The sequence below is a fragment of the Oryctolagus cuniculus genome, chromosome 10 (assembly GCF_051225735.1).
Source record: "Oryctolagus cuniculus isolate XC-2025 breed Fujian yellow rabbit chromosome 10, ASM5122573v1, whole genome shotgun sequence".
NCBI lineage: Eukaryota > Metazoa > Chordata > Mammalia > Lagomorpha > Leporidae > Oryctolagus > Oryctolagus cuniculus.
Genome location: NC_142876.1, coordinates 94,602,937 through 94,620,139, shown reverse-complemented (window position 1 = coordinate 94,620,139; position 17,203 = coordinate 94,602,937). Strand labels below are relative to the sequence as shown.

Genomic DNA, 17,203 nt, shown 5'->3' with positions numbered 1-17,203 from the left:
GGCCATTGGAGGGTGAACCAACGGCAAAGGAAGACCTTTCTCTCTGTCTCTCTCTCTCACTGTCCACTCTGCCTGTCAAAAAAAAAAAAAAAAAAATTATGTCAAGAATAATTGGAGGTTTACTTTTCTGTTGTTTACTTGTCCCTATTTGATATAAGAAGTTGTATGGTTATCATGAGCAAGTCCTTTCATCTCTAGGCCACAGGTTCTTGACAGAAACTCACGTCTAGGATTATTGTGGAAATTAAGTAATGTATAAGACTTTAAAGCTGGATAGCAATATACCATAGTAAGTTGTTGTAATAGATATAATTTAACAATAATTTTAAAACTTGTACTTTACCTCCTAGGCCAGTGTAGTCTGAATTTAAGCAATATTCCTAATCAGCCAAAGGATGAGAACATTATAGGATTACTTCAGAAATCTGAGGCTGTGTCACCTGTCCCAGATGAAAATAAATCTGTCTTATATAAAAATCAGGAGGCATCTGTGCAGTCTGAACAGAAAACTGACATGTATGTGACTCTTACCTGCTACTGTGGGATCATCTTGGGAATATGTTTTGCTTTGATTTATTTGCATGTGAAGTATTTACTCTAAAGATTTAGAGCTATTTAAAGTTTATTAATATTTATGGAATCAGTTGAAATGTATAATGATAAGATTTTTTATATTTTTGGTGTTTTTACCTTAGAGAGAATGAATGGAAACCAGCTGACATATTCAGTACTCTGGGGGAAAGGGAACGCTATAAAAGTTTGCTGGAGGCAAAAAAGGCCCAGTGGAGGAAAGAGCTGGGTGGGTAATTTTTATCTATTTTCTTACAGTTTTGTTTGTTTGCAGAATATATATAGAGGAAGAAGTATGTCTTTTAGTGTGATTATTTTCAAAAGTCCTCTAACATTTGACTAGAGTAGATCTAGTCAAGTTTCTTAGAAACTTTGTGCTTCCACATTGCTTTAGGTTGTGTCTTTTTATTTGGTACTCTGTGATGTACATCAAAAAGCGTTAATGTGTCTGGTATTCTGGAGTCTCTGTTGCTCAGAGATTCCTAAATTTTTCTTATTTTCAGAGAATGCTTTTTCATATTTTTATTACAGAAATAATGAATTTAAAAATGGTTTTATTAAAAAAATCATTGATTTATTCTTTAAAAAAATAAAAGTTTTTTTTTTTTTTAAGATTTATTTATTTGAAAGTCGGAGTTAGAGAGAGGAGAGGCAGAGAGAGAGAGGTCTTCCATCTGCTGGTTCACTCCCCAGTTGGCTGCAACAACTAGGGCTGGACTGATCTGAAGCCAGGAGCTTCTTCCAGGTCTCCCACACAGGTACAGGGGCCCAAGGACTTGGGCCATCTTCTACTGGTTTCCCAGGCCATAACAGAGAGCTGGATCGGAAGTGAAGCAGCCAGAACTCGAACCGGCGCCCATATGGGTTGCCGGCACTGCAGGCGGCAGCTTTACAGCACTGGCCCTGACATACAACATTCTAATCAAGAATAATCACCTAGCCAATGAATATACTGTCATTAATGATACTAGTTGATAATTGTAGATAGAAACAAACCCACTGCTTTCTATCAGCTTGGAGACCTTATAACAGAAAAGTTTGTAATTTCTGTTAGAGTCTTGAAATTTTGTTAATAACTAAGAAAATATCCATTACTTCTCCTCCCACCCCAAGATTGATTTATTTAAGGATAGAGTATGAGAGAGAGGTGGGAGGTGGAAATAAAGAGCTGTCCTCGGGTTTATTCCCCCAGTGGCTGCAATGGCCAGGGATGGGCCAGGCTGAAGCCAGGAGCCTACAACTCCATCTGAGTATCTCAGATGGGTGGCAGGGGCCCAGGTACCTGGATCATCTGCTGCTGCTTTCCCAGGCACATTACCTGCATAGGATCTGCACTGGAGGCAGAGCAGCACTTGAACTAGCACTCTGATGTAGGATGCCAGCATTATAAGTGGCAGCTTAACTCCCTGTGCCACAACATTGGCTCACACCCATTACTTCTTTTTTTTTTTTTTATTTAAAAAAAAATTTTTTTTTCACAGGCAGAGTGGACAGTGAGAGAGAGAGACAGAGAGAAAGGTCTTCCTTTGCCGTTGGTTCACCCTCCAATGGCCACCGCGGCCGGCACGCTGCGGCCGGCGCACCGCACTGATCCGATGGCAGGAGCCAGGTACTTCTCCTGGTCTCCCATGGGGTGCAGGGCCCAAGCACTTGGGCCATCCTAACTGCACTCCCTGGCCACAGCAGAGAGCTGACCTGGAAGAGGGGCAACCGGGACAGAATCTGGCGCCCTGACCGGGACTAGAACCCGGTGTGCCGGCGCCGCAAGGTGGAGGATTAGCCTAGTGAGCTGCAGCACCGGCCCCCATTACTTCTGATTTTGGAAAATGTATGACTTGACACTTGTACTTCTCAGTAATGGCTACAAAAGGCCTGAGGATAGACTATCCTCCAATCAAACAGGAAGTCATGTAAGGCAGTCATTAAACTTGTTGGGTTATGTAATTTAGAAAAAGAAATTAGCAGCAGAAATAAGGAATGAATGATACTGGCTTTGGTCATGGTAAAAGAATGAAGAATTAAATTTATGATAGTTTCACAGGGTTTGGAGATCTGATATGTGTTTATATCACAATTTTGGCTTAATATATCTTTTTCAGTGTAAATTTAACTTTCAATACCAAATTTCTAAAATAAAGTGGAATTTCTTGGAAAAACTGAGATGTTTTATTCTTTAATTGTTTTAATAAAAACAATTTGGGGCTGGCGCTGTGGTGTAACAGGTAAAGCTGCCACCTGCAGTGCCAGAATCCCATATGGGCCCCTGGTCAAATCCCTGCTGCTCCACTTCAATCCAGCTCCCTGCTAACATGTCTGGGAAAACAGCGGAGGATGGCCCAAGTACTTGGGCCCCTGCACACCCACAGGAGACCCAGGAGAAGCTCCTGGCTCCTGGCTTCAGATCAGCCCAGCTCCAGCTGTTGGCAGCTATTTGGGGAGTGAACCAGTGGATGAAATATTTCTCTCTCTCTCTCTCTTTAATTTTATCTTTCAAATAAAATAAATAAATCTTTAAAAATATAAAAATACACAACATACTGGAGTAGGCATTTGGCCTAGCAGTTAAGACGCTCACTTCTCTTATCAGAGTAAGTGGATTCTATATCCAGCTCTTTCACGACTGTAGCTTCCTGCTGATGCAGTCTCTGGGAGGCAACAGTGATAGCTCAAGAGTGATTGGGTTCCTGACATCCACTAAGAAAGACATAAATTGAGTTCTCATCTTCCATCTTTTACCTGGCCTGGCCCAGTCCCAGCGACTATGGCAGCCATTTGGGGAGTGAAGCAGAGATTGGGAACTTGCTTGCTTATTCTCTCTCTGCCTCTCATATAAATTTTTTTAATTCACTTTTTTTTTTAGCTTGCTCCTGTTAGCAAAGCATATTTTCATAAATTTTCTTGGAATTTAGATTTCAACATCTCTGAATTTTATATTTAAAGAACTATTAATAATGGGATTTATTTTTGACTATAGCTATGTGTTAGACACAAGATTTTGTTTAATTTGCAGCTGTTATGAGAAATAATGACAACATTTATTGAAAATTTACTTTGTGTCAGACCCTATACTGAAATAGGCACCATTATTAAACACATTTTACAGAAGAAACCAAGTTTTAGAACGGTAAACAGTAATTTGTCCACAGTCATTTAGCTGGGATATGATTAAACTTGATTGCCAGTTTCTCTGACTTCAGAGTGTTTTATCTTTTCATTCTCATTGTAATAAATGAATATTACATCAAAGTAGGACCTTTGAATATTTAACAAGTTATTTTGATAAAATTGCTCCTTATTGATAGTTATGATAAAGCAAACATTTTCACATCCTTTTGTGCCATTCTTAAGTTTCATTCCTGTTAAATATTTTATTCCATATCCCCCAAAATTCCTCTCTACCTTATGCATGAATCTCCGTTAAACAATTTTTATTAGATCTGTGTTAGAATCTGCACTCTAAGAAGGTCATGATTTGTTTACATGATTCTTTTTTTACAGTTTTTGTACATTTTTTTAAAAAAGGACATTATTTACAGATGAACAGGTTGCTTTAAAGAAGAAAGAAAAAGAAGTTTCTGAAAAATGGAATAATTCTTGGAAAAAATCTGATAGTGATAAAATACTGTGGGAAAAACTTCAAGATTTTGACAGATCCAGGGTAAGAATACTAAAAACAAGCATTTATGGAACACAGAACTTCTTCATTACAATTTTTAAAGTGCTAAGCAGTGTCCATATTATAAAATGTTTAAGTCTTATTTTCATATGGCATTTTGAAACTGTGTTGTTTTGTATTTAATTATGGTCTCAACTAGTCTGTTTGCATTCTGTAAGTTGTCTTGCTCTGTTAGTAGGTGAGTATAGAAGCCCCAGGCAGCTTCTTTTAAGGCCTCTGCTACAAAGGATCTGTGCAGTTTTTCAAAGGAGCACAAAATTCTACCACTAACCAGGTGGTATACACAAGATTATCAAATCAAACATAAGTTCATGTATCATAAGTAAATAGCAGGTGTCCCTCAAGTAGTACTTTTGTGATCTGTAAATTTTTATCTGTGTTCAATTTCAGATAAAATGTGTTCTTGTTTTTTCTGTTTCTTTCAGGTTTCTGCTAGCTCTTCAATCATTATGTCACCATCTCCTAATCAGGTTACAGTGGTTGAAGCTGATGAGCACTCACTACCTAGAGCTAGTCAAATTTTAGAGGTAAGTTCTAAATATCAGTAGTTAGAACGTTTAAACCCTTAAGTAGTTGACTTTTGTATAATCTTTTTTCCCTGTAGGAGTGAATCTAAGTCCTTTTTTTTTTTTAATTACCAGTTAAGTTTTCCTGAGTGTGTTTTGTTCCTTAAATTAAAAAAAAAAAAAAGCTGTTAACTGCTTTTTTACATGAGTAATCCTTTTCTCCTTGTGAACCAAATATATTCTGGAAATAATACATGAAACTTAAAGGAATGATTCTGAGCTTAGAAATTTTCAGCAATGTGACCTGATTAGCTAGATTACTTTTGGAACCTCTCCAAGTTACATTGTTTGTTTGGCTGTCTACTCTGTACCATGTAGGATTGACTGGCCTGTATTAATCTGTCTATTGAGAATTTAACATTAACAGAAGAATTAAATCTGAATTGCATTTTTCCACTGTCCCAAAAGCACTTTTGTTAAAAGGCTATAAATTAGGACTGAGAGAAATCATTTTGGAAAAACCTCTTTGTGGATGATAACTGTAAGTGTGCAAAGTTCAGAAGTTGATGTGTGTGGGGAAAGGTGCTGCCTGCAAAGCTGCATCCCATATGAGTGATGGTTTGGGTCCAGCTGCTCCACTTCCAATCTAGATCCCTGCTAATGGCATGGGAAAGTATCAGAAAATGGCCCAAGTGCTTGGGCCCATGCCACTCACGTGAGACACCCAGAGGGAACTTTCTGGCTCCTTACTTTGTCCTGACCCAACCGGCTGTTGCAGTGAACCAGCTGATGCAATCAATCAATCAGTCTATCTCCCTCCCTCTATCCCTACCCTACCCCTACCCCTCCCTCCTTCTCTCTTCTCCCTTTCTCTCTGTAACTCTGACTTAAAATAAGTAAGTCTTTAAAAAAAGTTGATGTATGCAGATAGTGGTTGGGCATAACTAATCCATAGTGCTCCAAAATATAAAACTTTTTGAGCACTGACATCAAGCCACATCTGACTTCGTGTGGCAGAATGCAAACTGCAGACACACTAAAAAATTACCATATAAAATAATCTTCAGAGGTGGGCACTTGGTGCATTGGTTAAGACTCTGGGATTCTCACATCCTTTGTTGGAATGCCTGGCTGGAATCTCAGCTTCACTTTTTTTTTTTTTTTTTGACAGGCAGAGTGGACGGTGAAAGAGAGAGAGAGAGACAGAGAGAAAGGTCTTCCTTTTGCCTTTTGCTGCGGCCGGAGCACCGCGCTGATCCGATGGCAGGAGGCAGGTGCTCATCCTGGTCTCCCATGGGGTGCAGGGCCTAAGGACTTGGGCCATCCTCCACTGCACTCCCTGGCCACAGCAGAGAGCTGGCCTGGAAGAGGGGCAACCGAGACAGAATCCAGCGCCCCAACTGGGACTAGAACCCGGTGTGCCGGCGCCGCAAGGCGGAGGATTAGCCTAGTGAGCCGCGGCGCCGGCCGCACTTTTTTTTTTTAAGATTTATTTATTTTATTTGAAAGTCAGAGTTACACAGAAAGAGAAGGAGAGGCAGAGAGAGAGAGGTCTTCCATCCTCTGGTTCACTCCCCCAGTTGGCCACAATGGCCGGTGCTGTGCCAATCCAAAGCCAGGAGCTTATTCTGGGTCTCCCATACGGGTGCGGGACCCAAGGATCTGGGCCATCTTCCACTTCTCTCCCAGGCCATTGCAGAGAGCTGGATCGAAAGTGAACAGCTGGTACTCGAATGGCATGCCAGCACTGCAGACAAGTGGCTGTAACCGCTCGTCACAACATTGGTTCCCCAGCTTCACTTTCGATCCAGCTTCCTGCTGATACCCACCCTGGGTGGGTAGCAGATGATAGCGCAAGTGCTTGAGTCCCAGCCACCCACCTTGGAGTTGAGTTCCTGGCTTCTGTGTAGCCTGGACAGTCCTTTCTGTTGCAGGCATTTGGAGAATGAACTAGCAGCTGGAAGATGTCCGTCACTCTGCCTTTCAAATAAATAATAAATCTGTTTAAATCTATTTTGTGTGCTTAGACTTGGGCACAGTGCGCAGGATATTTTATGTATGTACAGATGTTTCAGAATCTGAAAATAGCTGAAATGTGAAATTTTGAGTTCTAGGCATTTCTTAAAGGAACACTCAATCTGTACCACCAAAAACTACAGCTAACTAACTTTTCATAACATTTGTGAGATCAGTTACTGACTTATTAACTTCTCAATATTTGAATCAAAGAAGGTAATGCTAAAAATATTTAGTACTTTCAGTTACCAAATTTTAGGTTAAAATGTTAGCATTATTGGTTAAATTGTAAGGTTTTTAAAAATTATTTATTTTGAGGAGATAGTCCATACCATGATTTTTAATGCAAATAAACAGCCATTAAAAACTACAGGTTTTTAAATATTTAGAATATATTTTTAAAGATAGTATTCTAATTTCTCTATAAAATCCAGAACAATCGAGTAAAGTTATTTTGAAGTCAGAAGTGAAAGTAGAGGTAGTATTGAGAGCAAGATTAAAAAGGAAAAGAGACTAGATCTAGGACTGGGTAACCAAGAATTAAAGGGTTTGATTACCTTATTATTTAAATACAGTTTTAATATATTTTGCATTAGTGTGGTAAGATATTCCAGAGGTGCTACTGAGGGAAAAATACTTGTCTAACAAAAAACCCTTTCTCAAATACCTTGTAACAGCAGGTTTCAGAAATCCCAGCCTTGGCAACTGTTTATATTATTTGAATATTGTTACCCTTGTCATGTAATTGGGAGGTAGGGGGAGTTTGGTTGCCAGCAATAGCCAAAGCCTCCTGTTAAAACATGATGTAATGCATGTAAAGTGCTTAGAATAGTGATTGCCATAAAACAAATGCTTAGTGAAAATTTGCTCTCCTTAAAATTAGTGAAGCACATCCATTTGGAGCCCTAAGGCTGTCTTCTCTTGATTCTCAATCTCACTTCCCTTCACTAGTTGAACTCCCTAGAATTGTATTGTTATCCCTGTATTGTTCAACCCAAACATTCTTTCACAATGCACAGTGTAAAACACATTTTATATTTCTAAATTTAATTACGCTTTCAGTCTAATAATGGATAATACCTCACCTTGATGAAAACTTAGCTTTCCATGTTGACTAACCTTCCCTGGAACCCGCTTTTAAGTAGAGGCAATGTATTTTAATATCCTCTGTAACATGGAGTGGAAAGTGAGGTTGTCATCCTGATAGCTTCTTTCTGCTACAGCCAGACTGTAGTTCTGCATTTTATCAACAAAAAGTTCTTCCCATTTGTACTTTTTTTTTTGACAGGCAGAGTTAGAGAGAGAGAGAGACAGAGAGAAAGGTCTTCCTTTCCGTTGGTTCACTCCCCAAATGGCCGCTACGGCCGGCGCGCTGCGCCAATCTGAAGCCAGGAGCCAGGTGCTTCTTCCTGGTCTCCCATGCGGGTGCAGGACCCAAGCACTTGGTCTGTCCTTCACTGCCCTCCCGGGCCACAGCAGAGAGCTGGACTGGAAGAGGAGCAACTGGGACAGAACCAGCACCCCAACCGGGGCTAGAACCCTGGGTGCTGGCACCGGAGGCGGAGGATTAGCCAAGTGAGCTGCAGCGCCGGCCATGTATTTTTTTTTTTAAATATCCCATATTTATTTTAATTTTTGTTTTGTTTTTTGAAAGCCAGAGTGACAGGAAGAGGGAGAAAGATTTTGTATCTGCTGGTGCACTTCCTAAATGGCCACAATAGACAGGGCTAGGCCAGGCCAAAGCCTGGAACCAGGAACTCCATCATGGTCTCCCACGTGGGAGGCCGGGGTCCAAATACCCAAACCTTATCTTCCACTGCCTTCCCTGGCATGCATTAGCAGGAAGCTAGATCATGAATGGTATAGCCAGGACTTGAAGCAGCACTCTGCTATGGAATACTGTCATTGCAAGCAGTGTCTTAACCTGCTGAGCCACAATGCCAGTGTCCTCCCCGTCCCCAGTGTTACTTTTCAAAAATTACGGGAAAATATGTATAAGGTGAAATTTCCCATTTCAACCTTCTTTTAGTGTACACTTCGTTGGCCTTACGAATATGCATGTTGTTGTACAATTATCACCACTCTTCATCTTCAGAACTTTTTCATTATACCAAAACTAAAACTGTGCCCATGGAAGGATAACTTCTATTTCTTCCTCTCCTTAATCCCTGGCAACCACCATTCTATTCTCTGTCTATGAATTCAACTACCAATATTTGCCCTTTTCTAACTTGGATGTTTTGCTTAACCTAATGTCTTAAAGGTTTATCCATGCTATGATACGTCAATTTCATTATTTTCTGAGGCTGAGTAATATTCCATTGTATGTACATGTATATCCATTTGTCTGTTGGTGGGCATTTGGCTATTGTGAATAGTGTTGCTACAGACATTGGCATACAAATAATCTGTTTAAGTTTCCATTTATCTGCTTTTGGGGATATATTCAAAAGTGGGATTACCAGATTATACACAAATATTTTTTAAAAAGGTTATATGTAACTTTTTATGTTAAATTTTTACCAGTTTTAATTTGATGATTTTATATCTGTTATACTGCCTTTCCACAGTAGTGGTATTATTGTACGTTCCCACCAGTGGTATACAAGGGTTCTAGTTTCTCCATGTCTTCACCAGTTCTTTTTTTTTTTTTTTTTTTAAGATTTATTTATTTGAAAGGCAGAGTTACAGAAAGGCAGAGAGAGGGGGAGGTCTTCCAATTGCTGGTTCCCTCTCCAAATGGCCGCAACAGCCAGAGCTGGGCCGATCCAAAGCCAGGAGCTAGGAGCTTCTTCTGAGTCTCCCATGTGGGTGCAGGGGTCCAAGGACTTGGGTCAGCTTCTGCTTTCCCAGGTCATGGCAGAGAGCTGGATCAGAAGTGGAGCAGCTGGGACTCGAACAGGCACCCATATGGGATGCCAGTATTGCAGGCATGGCTTTACCTACTACGCCACGGTGCCAGCCCCCTCTTATTATTTTTGATTTATATAGCTCACTGTAATTTTGATTTCTCTTAAGTAGAAATATCCAAGTCCTTGTATGGACATTTTTAAAATCTGATATGTTGTTGAGTTGTAGCTTTTTTCTTTGTATATTAAGGTTATTAATTGTTTACCAGGTTTATGATTTGCAAATATTTTCTCACATTCTGTGAGTTGCTTTTTTACCATCTCAATAATTTTGTCCTCCGGTGCACAAAAGTTCTGAAACTTGATGAAGTCCATTATAGTTCATTATATCTTTTTGTTGGCTGTGCTTTTGGTTTCTGTCTTTCTGTCTTTGCTTTTTTTTTTTTCATGTGGATATCCAATTTCCCCAACACCATCCTTTCCCCTTTTGAACAATCTTGGCACCGTTGACCAAAATTATTTGAGTATATGAGGGTTTGTATCTGTTTATTCCATTAAACTGTACATCTGGCTGTAATCCAGTGCCTCACTGTTTTGATTATCATTGCTTTGTGTTAAGTTTTGACATCAAGACATGTGAGTCATTCAGCTTTCTTTTTAATATTGTTTTGGCTTTCAGAGTGTCTTGAGATATTCTGTATGAATTTTAGGGTGGAGTTTTCTATTTCTCCAAAAAGTGTCATTGATGTTTTCATAGGAACTGCATTGATTCTGTAATTTGCTTTGGGTGGTATTGATACCTGAGCAATATGAAATCTTTGAATTCATGAACACAGGATATCTTTGCATTTATTTGCATCTTTTTTTTTCTTTTTTTATTTAGTAATTATAAATTTCCAAAGTACAGTTTATGGATTACATTGGCTTCTCCCTCCCATAATTTCCCTCCCACTCGCACCCCTCCCATCTCCCACTCCCATCTCCCGCTCCCTCTCCCATTCCATTCACATCAAGATTCATTTTCAATTATCTTTATATACAGAAGATCTATTCAGTATATATTAAGTAAAGATTTCATCAATATGAAATCTTTGAATTCATGAACACAGGATATCTTTGCATTTATTTGCATCTTAAATTTCTTTCTGAAATGGTTTGTGGTTAGTCTTCCACCTCCTTTGATAAATTTGTTCCTAAGTATCTGCTTGATGCTGTTGTATGGAATTTAAAAAAAAATTTATTCTGAATTGTTCTTTTCATATCTAGAAACAGCAGATTTTTGTGTTGGTTTCTTATCCTGAAACTGCTGAATTTGTTTATTCTAGAATATTTTTGTGGAATCTTGTGTTTATTGTATAGTGCACAAATTTGGTGTAGTTCCTTCTGGTACTATTTTATTAATGAGTAGATACATAAACAACTACTTTAATGCCTAAGATATGTATGCATAATCATACCTGGATCATATATCTGTCCTTTATTGACTTTATAGCTTTCTGACTTTTAAAAATATTATGTGATCTTTTTGACATGTTAAAGGATAGTACAAAAAGAAATCTCTACCCATGCCACACACAGTCAAGAAGAGCACATTACCAGATAATATAGAGTTCAGCAGGAATTTCTGTGGATTTATGTCACTAATAGGACAGCTTAAAAAAAATACGAAGCCATGCCTCAGTAGAATCAAAATGGAATACCTAGAGCCTTTGTGAGCCTTTTGTTGTCATATAACTTGAGAATCTTGGGAGTAGTGTTGAGGATTATGAAGACTTTCCTAGAACTCGAATGTGAATAAATTATAACCCACTCTCAGTGCACTGATCTTCTTCAGATGAAAATAGGTACAGCATCCTGACTAAAATGAGCCAGTCATGGCCAAAGCTTCCCATTCCCAGTCTACCCTCATAGCGTGAACTAGAAGGACCTTATGTCAGTCCTCCAAAATTAAACTCTGTAGAATATAGTCTGCTCATAATCATAACAGGGTTGGTCTCTACCTTGATAAGAAGATTTAAATAGAAAAAGGAAATGGAATTGTTTGAAGGCTTTGTTAGGCACCAGGAGCTTTATATATCTGTATATATAGTTTCAGAATAAATGACAGAATTTACTAATAGCTAAACAGGTATAGGAAAGCACTGAGGTAACTTAACCTAACTACCCACAATACTACACTTAGATAAATTTCTCTTTGTTCAAGGGGGTATAAACAGGGGAAAAAATGGAGAGTAAAAATACTCAGCACTAAAGAAGGGTATATTCCTGTGAAGTACTCATAGCAAAATCTTAGGGCCTGGCATTGTAGCATAGGGGCTTAGGCCTTTGCTTGTGATATCAGCGTCCCATAAGCAGGCAGCAGTTTGAGTCCCAGCTGCTCTGCTTCTAGTCCTGGTTCCTGCTGCTGTACCTGGTAAGTCACTAGAGAGCGGTCCAGATACTTGGGCACCTGCCATCTATGTGGGAGACCTGAATGGAGTTCTAGGCTCCTGGCATCAGCCTGGACCAGCCGCAGCCATTGCAGCCAGTTAGAGAGTGAGCCAGTGGATAGATCTCTGTGTCCATCTGTCAGTCAGTCTGTCTCTCTCTCTTGCATTCTGCCCGTCAAATAAATAAATCTTATTTAAAAAAATAAGAAAGAGGGGCCAGTGCTGTGGCACAGCAGGTTAACACCCTGGTCTGAAGCACCAGCATCCCATATGGATGCTGGTTCGAGACCCAGCTGCTCCACTTCCTATCCAGCTCTCTGCTGTGGCCTGGGAAAGCCCCTGCACCCATGGGGGAGACCCAGAAGAAGCTCTTGGCTACTGGCTTCGGATTGGCGCAGCTCCGGCCATTGTGGCCAATTGGGGAGAACCATCGGATGGAAGACTGATCGACCTCCCTCCCACCTCCCCTCTCTCTCTACCTCTGCCTCTCCTCTCTCTGTGTAACTCTAACTTTCAAATAAATAAATAAAGCTTAAAAAAAAATGAGAAAGAAATGAAAGGTGGCTGGCAATGTGATGTAGTAGGTTAAGGCACCACTTGTGACATCCTCTTCGAATCCAGTTCTCTCTCTCTTTTTTTTTTTAATTTATTTATTTGAAAGAGTTACACAGAGAAGGAGAGTCAGAGAGAGAGAGAGGTCTTCTGTCTGCTGGTTCACTCCCCAATTGGCCACAATGGGAAAAGCTGCACCAATCCGAAGCCAGGAACTTCTTCTGGGTCTCCCACGTGGGTACAGAGGCCCAAGGACTTGGGCCATCTTCCAGTGCTTTAGCAGGCCATAGCAGAGAGCTGTATTGGAAGTGAAGCAGCTGGGTCTCAAACTGGCAGCGCTGGTGCCTCAGGCCAGGGCGTTGACCTGCTTCGCCACAACACCGGCCCCCAGTTCCCTGTTAATGGACCTGAGAAGACAGCAGAAGATGGCCCAAGTGCTTGGAGCACTCCCACCCACATGGGAGACCCGGAGGAAGTTCTTGGCAACTGACTTCAGCCTGGGCCAGCATTGTCCATTGCAGCCATTTGGAGAGTGGGTCAATGGGTAGATCTCTCAATCTCTCTGCCACTCTGCCTTTCAAATAAATAAATCATATATGCAGATTTAGGAACATAGTGATACTTTCATCCTCTTCCCTCTTAGATTCCAACTCTTAATTTTTACGAAGATCTATTTTCAGTTTACTTATGATCATACAGTTAACCCTACACTAAGTAAAATAAGTAAAGCTTAAGAGAGGAGTACTGGCATTATGGTGTAGCAGGTCAAGCTGCCACTTGTGACACCAGCATCCCTTATGAGCACTGATTGAATCACAGCTGCTCCGCTTCCAATCCAGCTCCCTGCTTATGCGCCTGGAAAGACAGCAAAAGATGGACCAAGTGCTTGGGTCCCTGTCCCCAGTGTGGGAGACCCATATGAAGATCCATGCTCCTGGCTTCAGCCTGGCTGACCCCTGGCTGTTGGTAGCTGTTTGGGTTTGAACCAACAGATGGAAACCTTCATGTAAAAATTCAAAAAAGATTTTTGAGGAGTCGGCATTGTGACATAGCTGATAAAACCTCTGCCTGCTGGCATCCTGTGCCCTGCTACCCTGCCAATCCATCTCCTTGTTAATGGCCTGGTAAAAGCAGTGGAAGATTGTCCAAGTGTTTGGGCCCCTACCAGTCATGTGGGAGACCTGGATGAAGCTCCTTTTCCACCCCTGGCCATTGCAGCTATCTAGGGAGTGAACCAGTGAAAGGAAGGTACCTCTCTCTCTACTTCTTTCCGTGACTCTTTTCAATAAATAAATAATTTTGAAAGACATTTTCTGAAACTGATTTTGGCTCCTTTTTTTTTTTTAAAGATTATTTGATTATTTGAAAGAGTTATACAGAGAGAAGAGAGGCAGAGAGAGAGACAGATGGGGGTCTTCCATCTGATGGCTTACTCCCCAATTAGCAGCAACAGCCGGAGCTGTGCTAATCCGAAGCCAGAAGCTTCTTCTGGATCTCCCATGCAGGTATAGGGGCCCAAGGACTTGGGCCATCTTGTACTGCTTTCCCAGGCCACAGCAGAGAGCTGGATCGGAAGTAGAGCAGCTGGGTCTTGAACCAGCATCCATATGGGATGCAGGCGCTTCAGGCCAGGGCTTTAACCTGCTGTGCCACAGCGCGGCCCCCTGATTTCAGTTCTTTGTTTTGCTCTTCTTTTTGAGAGATCCTGTTTTCCTGTTTTTTGTACCCCAATATGCCTTTTTTTTTTAAAGATTTATTTATTCACTTAGAGTTACACAGAAAGAGAAGGAGAGGCAGAGAGAGAGGTCTTCCATCCACTGGTTCACTCCCCAGCAACAGCCAGAGCTGCGCCGATCTGAAGCCAGGAGCCAGGAACTTCTTGCATGTCTCCCACGTGGGTGCAGGGGCCCAAGGACTTGGGCCGCCATCTACTGCTTTCCCAGGCCAAAGCAGAGAGCTGGATCAGAAGTGGAGCAGCTGAAACTCAAACCGCCGCCTATATGGGATGCCAGCACTGGAGGCAGCGGCCTCACCCACTATGCCACAGTGCTGGTCCCCCAATATGCCTTTTGTGCTAGCTGGGAGGTGGGTGGTGACTTGAGTGAGAAAGGTGTTGGTGTCTCAACTTGGGAGTCTTGAAATGACAAATAGGGCTGTTCTGGACAGTGGCAGAGTCACCTCTGAGTATTTTTCCCTGAAACTGCGTTGTTGTAGATGGTTTTAAGGAAAGAATTAAATGATATATTTCTTGTTCTTCCCTTAGATAGCTTATTATATCCATTGACTAGCATATGTTTTACATGCAATTTTGAGAATAGGAAGTTAGTGCAGGGCTGGCATTGTGGCATAGTTGGTTAAGCCTCCACCTGCAGCCCCAGCATCCTGTGTGGGTCCTGGTGCTCTACTTCGGATCCAGCTCCCTGCTAATGGCCTGGGAAAGCAGCAAAAGATGGCCCAGATGCTTGGGCTCTTGTAACCAAGTGGGAGACCCCAAGAAGTTCCAGACTTCTAGCTTTGGCCTGTATCAATCCAAGCTGTTGTGCCATTTGGGAAGTGAACCAATGGATGGAAGACCTCTGTCTCTTGTCTGTCTCTCTCTATCTTTCAAATAAATCAAAAAAAAAATTAATGCTCCTCCAGGAGATATGTGTTTTACTGGTTTTAAGTTTGTATAAATTTCTTTGGCAAGATTTGTATATACTTTTTTTTTTTAAAGATTGATTTATTTATTTGAGAGGCAGAGAAAGAAAGATTTTCCATCCACTGGTTCACTCCCCAAATGGCCATAAGAGCTGGAGCAGAGCCTATCTGGAGCCAGAAGCTTCTTCCAAGTTTCCACGTGGATGCAGGGGCCCAAGGACTTGGGCCATCTTCCACTGCTTTCCCAGGCCATAAACAGAGAGCTGGATCGGAAGAGGAGCAGCCAGGATATGCTCCAGCGCCCACATGGGATGCCGGTACCCCGGGCAGTGGCTTAGCCAGCTATGCCACAACACCATCCTGCATATATTCTTACAAACTATTTACAAAAGCAACTGAACTTCAGATGGTTTGGATGACTCATTTAGGAAGCAGCAATACGGGAGCACCCTTTCAGTGCCATTCAACAAGAACAGCAGAGAAAGTGGATTGAAGAGTTGAATAAGCAAATAGAAGGTGATCGGCAAAGAAAAATAGAGGAAAAGATTATCTATTCAAAGGTAATACATAGAACTTTTATGGCTATAAAAGAAAAAATAACCTCAAAGTGTTGAAACATAAACTTATAAGTATTTTGAAACTGCTTGATAAAGCCAAAATGTTCAAACTATTTTACATTTGTCCATGAGAACGTGATTTCATTGAAAATACATTTAGAGTGGTTTTGCATAGCTTTTTGTTACTTTTTAGAAATTTCCTAGTTCTTTTAACTTCTCAGCTAATTACCTGAATGTATAAGAAATCAAAACAGTTTAATTTTAAATTTTTATGATGATTATTCTGTTCAGTGATTATTTTTAGAAATGTTTGTCATTTTGGATTGTTTGTGGGAATAATTCAAAAAATTCTTAGCATTCTTATTTCTCGTGATTAGGGTGAGGAGCATGACAGATGGGCAGTGCATTTTGATTCATTAAAGAGTTGTCTTGGTTCTCAGTCTCAACTGTCCTCTCGGTCAACACACAAACAACCTGAGTACTTCTGTATCTCACCTGACACTCAGGAGCTGGCTGATATCAGCAGTGTTTGTACACCTATGACTGGAAGTCAGGTTGAACCTTCAGAGGAGGCGCAAATAGCAAAGCCTGTTAGGGATGTGACTATGGTAAACACTCAGAAGACAAAGTAAGTTTGTTAAGTATATATTAACTTTTTTTTGTAAGAGTCTGGTTTTTTAGTAGAACTGTTACTTTGTCTGTTTGGTTTGAGATTGGGCATTTTTCTTTGAAACAGAAGTACTTAGTAGATTTATCCCAGATAGAAATTATTTAGCTTGTTGAACCTACCTTTTTAGAGGATTGAATAATATATGTTATCTTGTTAGCTTTCTCCGTTCTATGACTGCTCTCCTGGACCCAGCTCAGATTGAAGAACGAGAAAGGAGGCGTCAAAAACAGTTAGAACATCAGGTATGGTATTGAAAAACATTTTTTTTCTTTGCCTTAATGTGTAATAGCCATAGCCAACATATACCTAAGTAAGTGGAAAATGAAATTCTAGTAGAAAATTGTGATCCTATCCTGCGATGAATCCAATTCCTACCCTAACTGGCATAATGTTAGAATTATGTTTATGCTATGAGGTGACCCAAGTACCTGGGCTCCTGCCATCCATGTGGGAGAGCTGTATGGAGTTCTAGGCTCCTAGCCTCGACCTGGCCCAGTCCTGGACCATTGCAGCCGTTTTGGGAGTGAACCAACGGATGGAAGATCAATCTCTCTCTCTCTCTCTCTTCTCTCTCCTCTCTTTGTCTGTCTCTTTGTCTCTTTGTCTCTCTTCTCTCTTAACTCTGCCTTTCAAAAAAGTAAGTAAGTCTTTTTTTTTTTTTTAAAGAATTATGATAAACACCTGACAGGGTCACCAGCTACAACCATCTGTCTTCCAGTAGAGAAATAAATTGTGTAT

At 40.7% G+C, this 17,203-nt stretch overlaps 1 protein-coding gene across 36 annotated transcripts in view; it reads left to right on the top strand.

Moving 5' to 3' along the window:
* Positions 1–17,203, top strand: part of CCDC66 (coiled-coil domain containing 66) — a 46,041-nt gene that overhangs the window by 15,721 nt on the left and 13,117 nt on the right. For 14 of the 36 annotated variants that reach the window (XM_070050700.2, XM_070050703.2, XM_070050698.2 and 11 more), the window contains 7 exons: positions 351–516; positions 696–799; positions 4,107–4,228; positions 4,672–4,773; positions 15,667–15,798; positions 16,173–16,423; positions 16,623–16,707. In XM_070050700.2, the coding sequence (XP_069906801.2) occupies positions 351–516; positions 696–799; positions 4,107–4,228; positions 4,672–4,773; positions 15,667–15,798; positions 16,173–16,423; positions 16,623–16,707 (962 nt within the window). The remainder of the gene's footprint in view (positions 1–350; positions 517–695; positions 800–4,106; positions 4,229–4,671; positions 4,774–15,666; positions 15,799–16,172; positions 16,424–16,622; positions 16,708–17,203) is intronic. The other 22 variants (XM_089306059.1, XM_070050707.2, XM_070050702.2 and 19 more) reach the window with 10 other exon arrangements.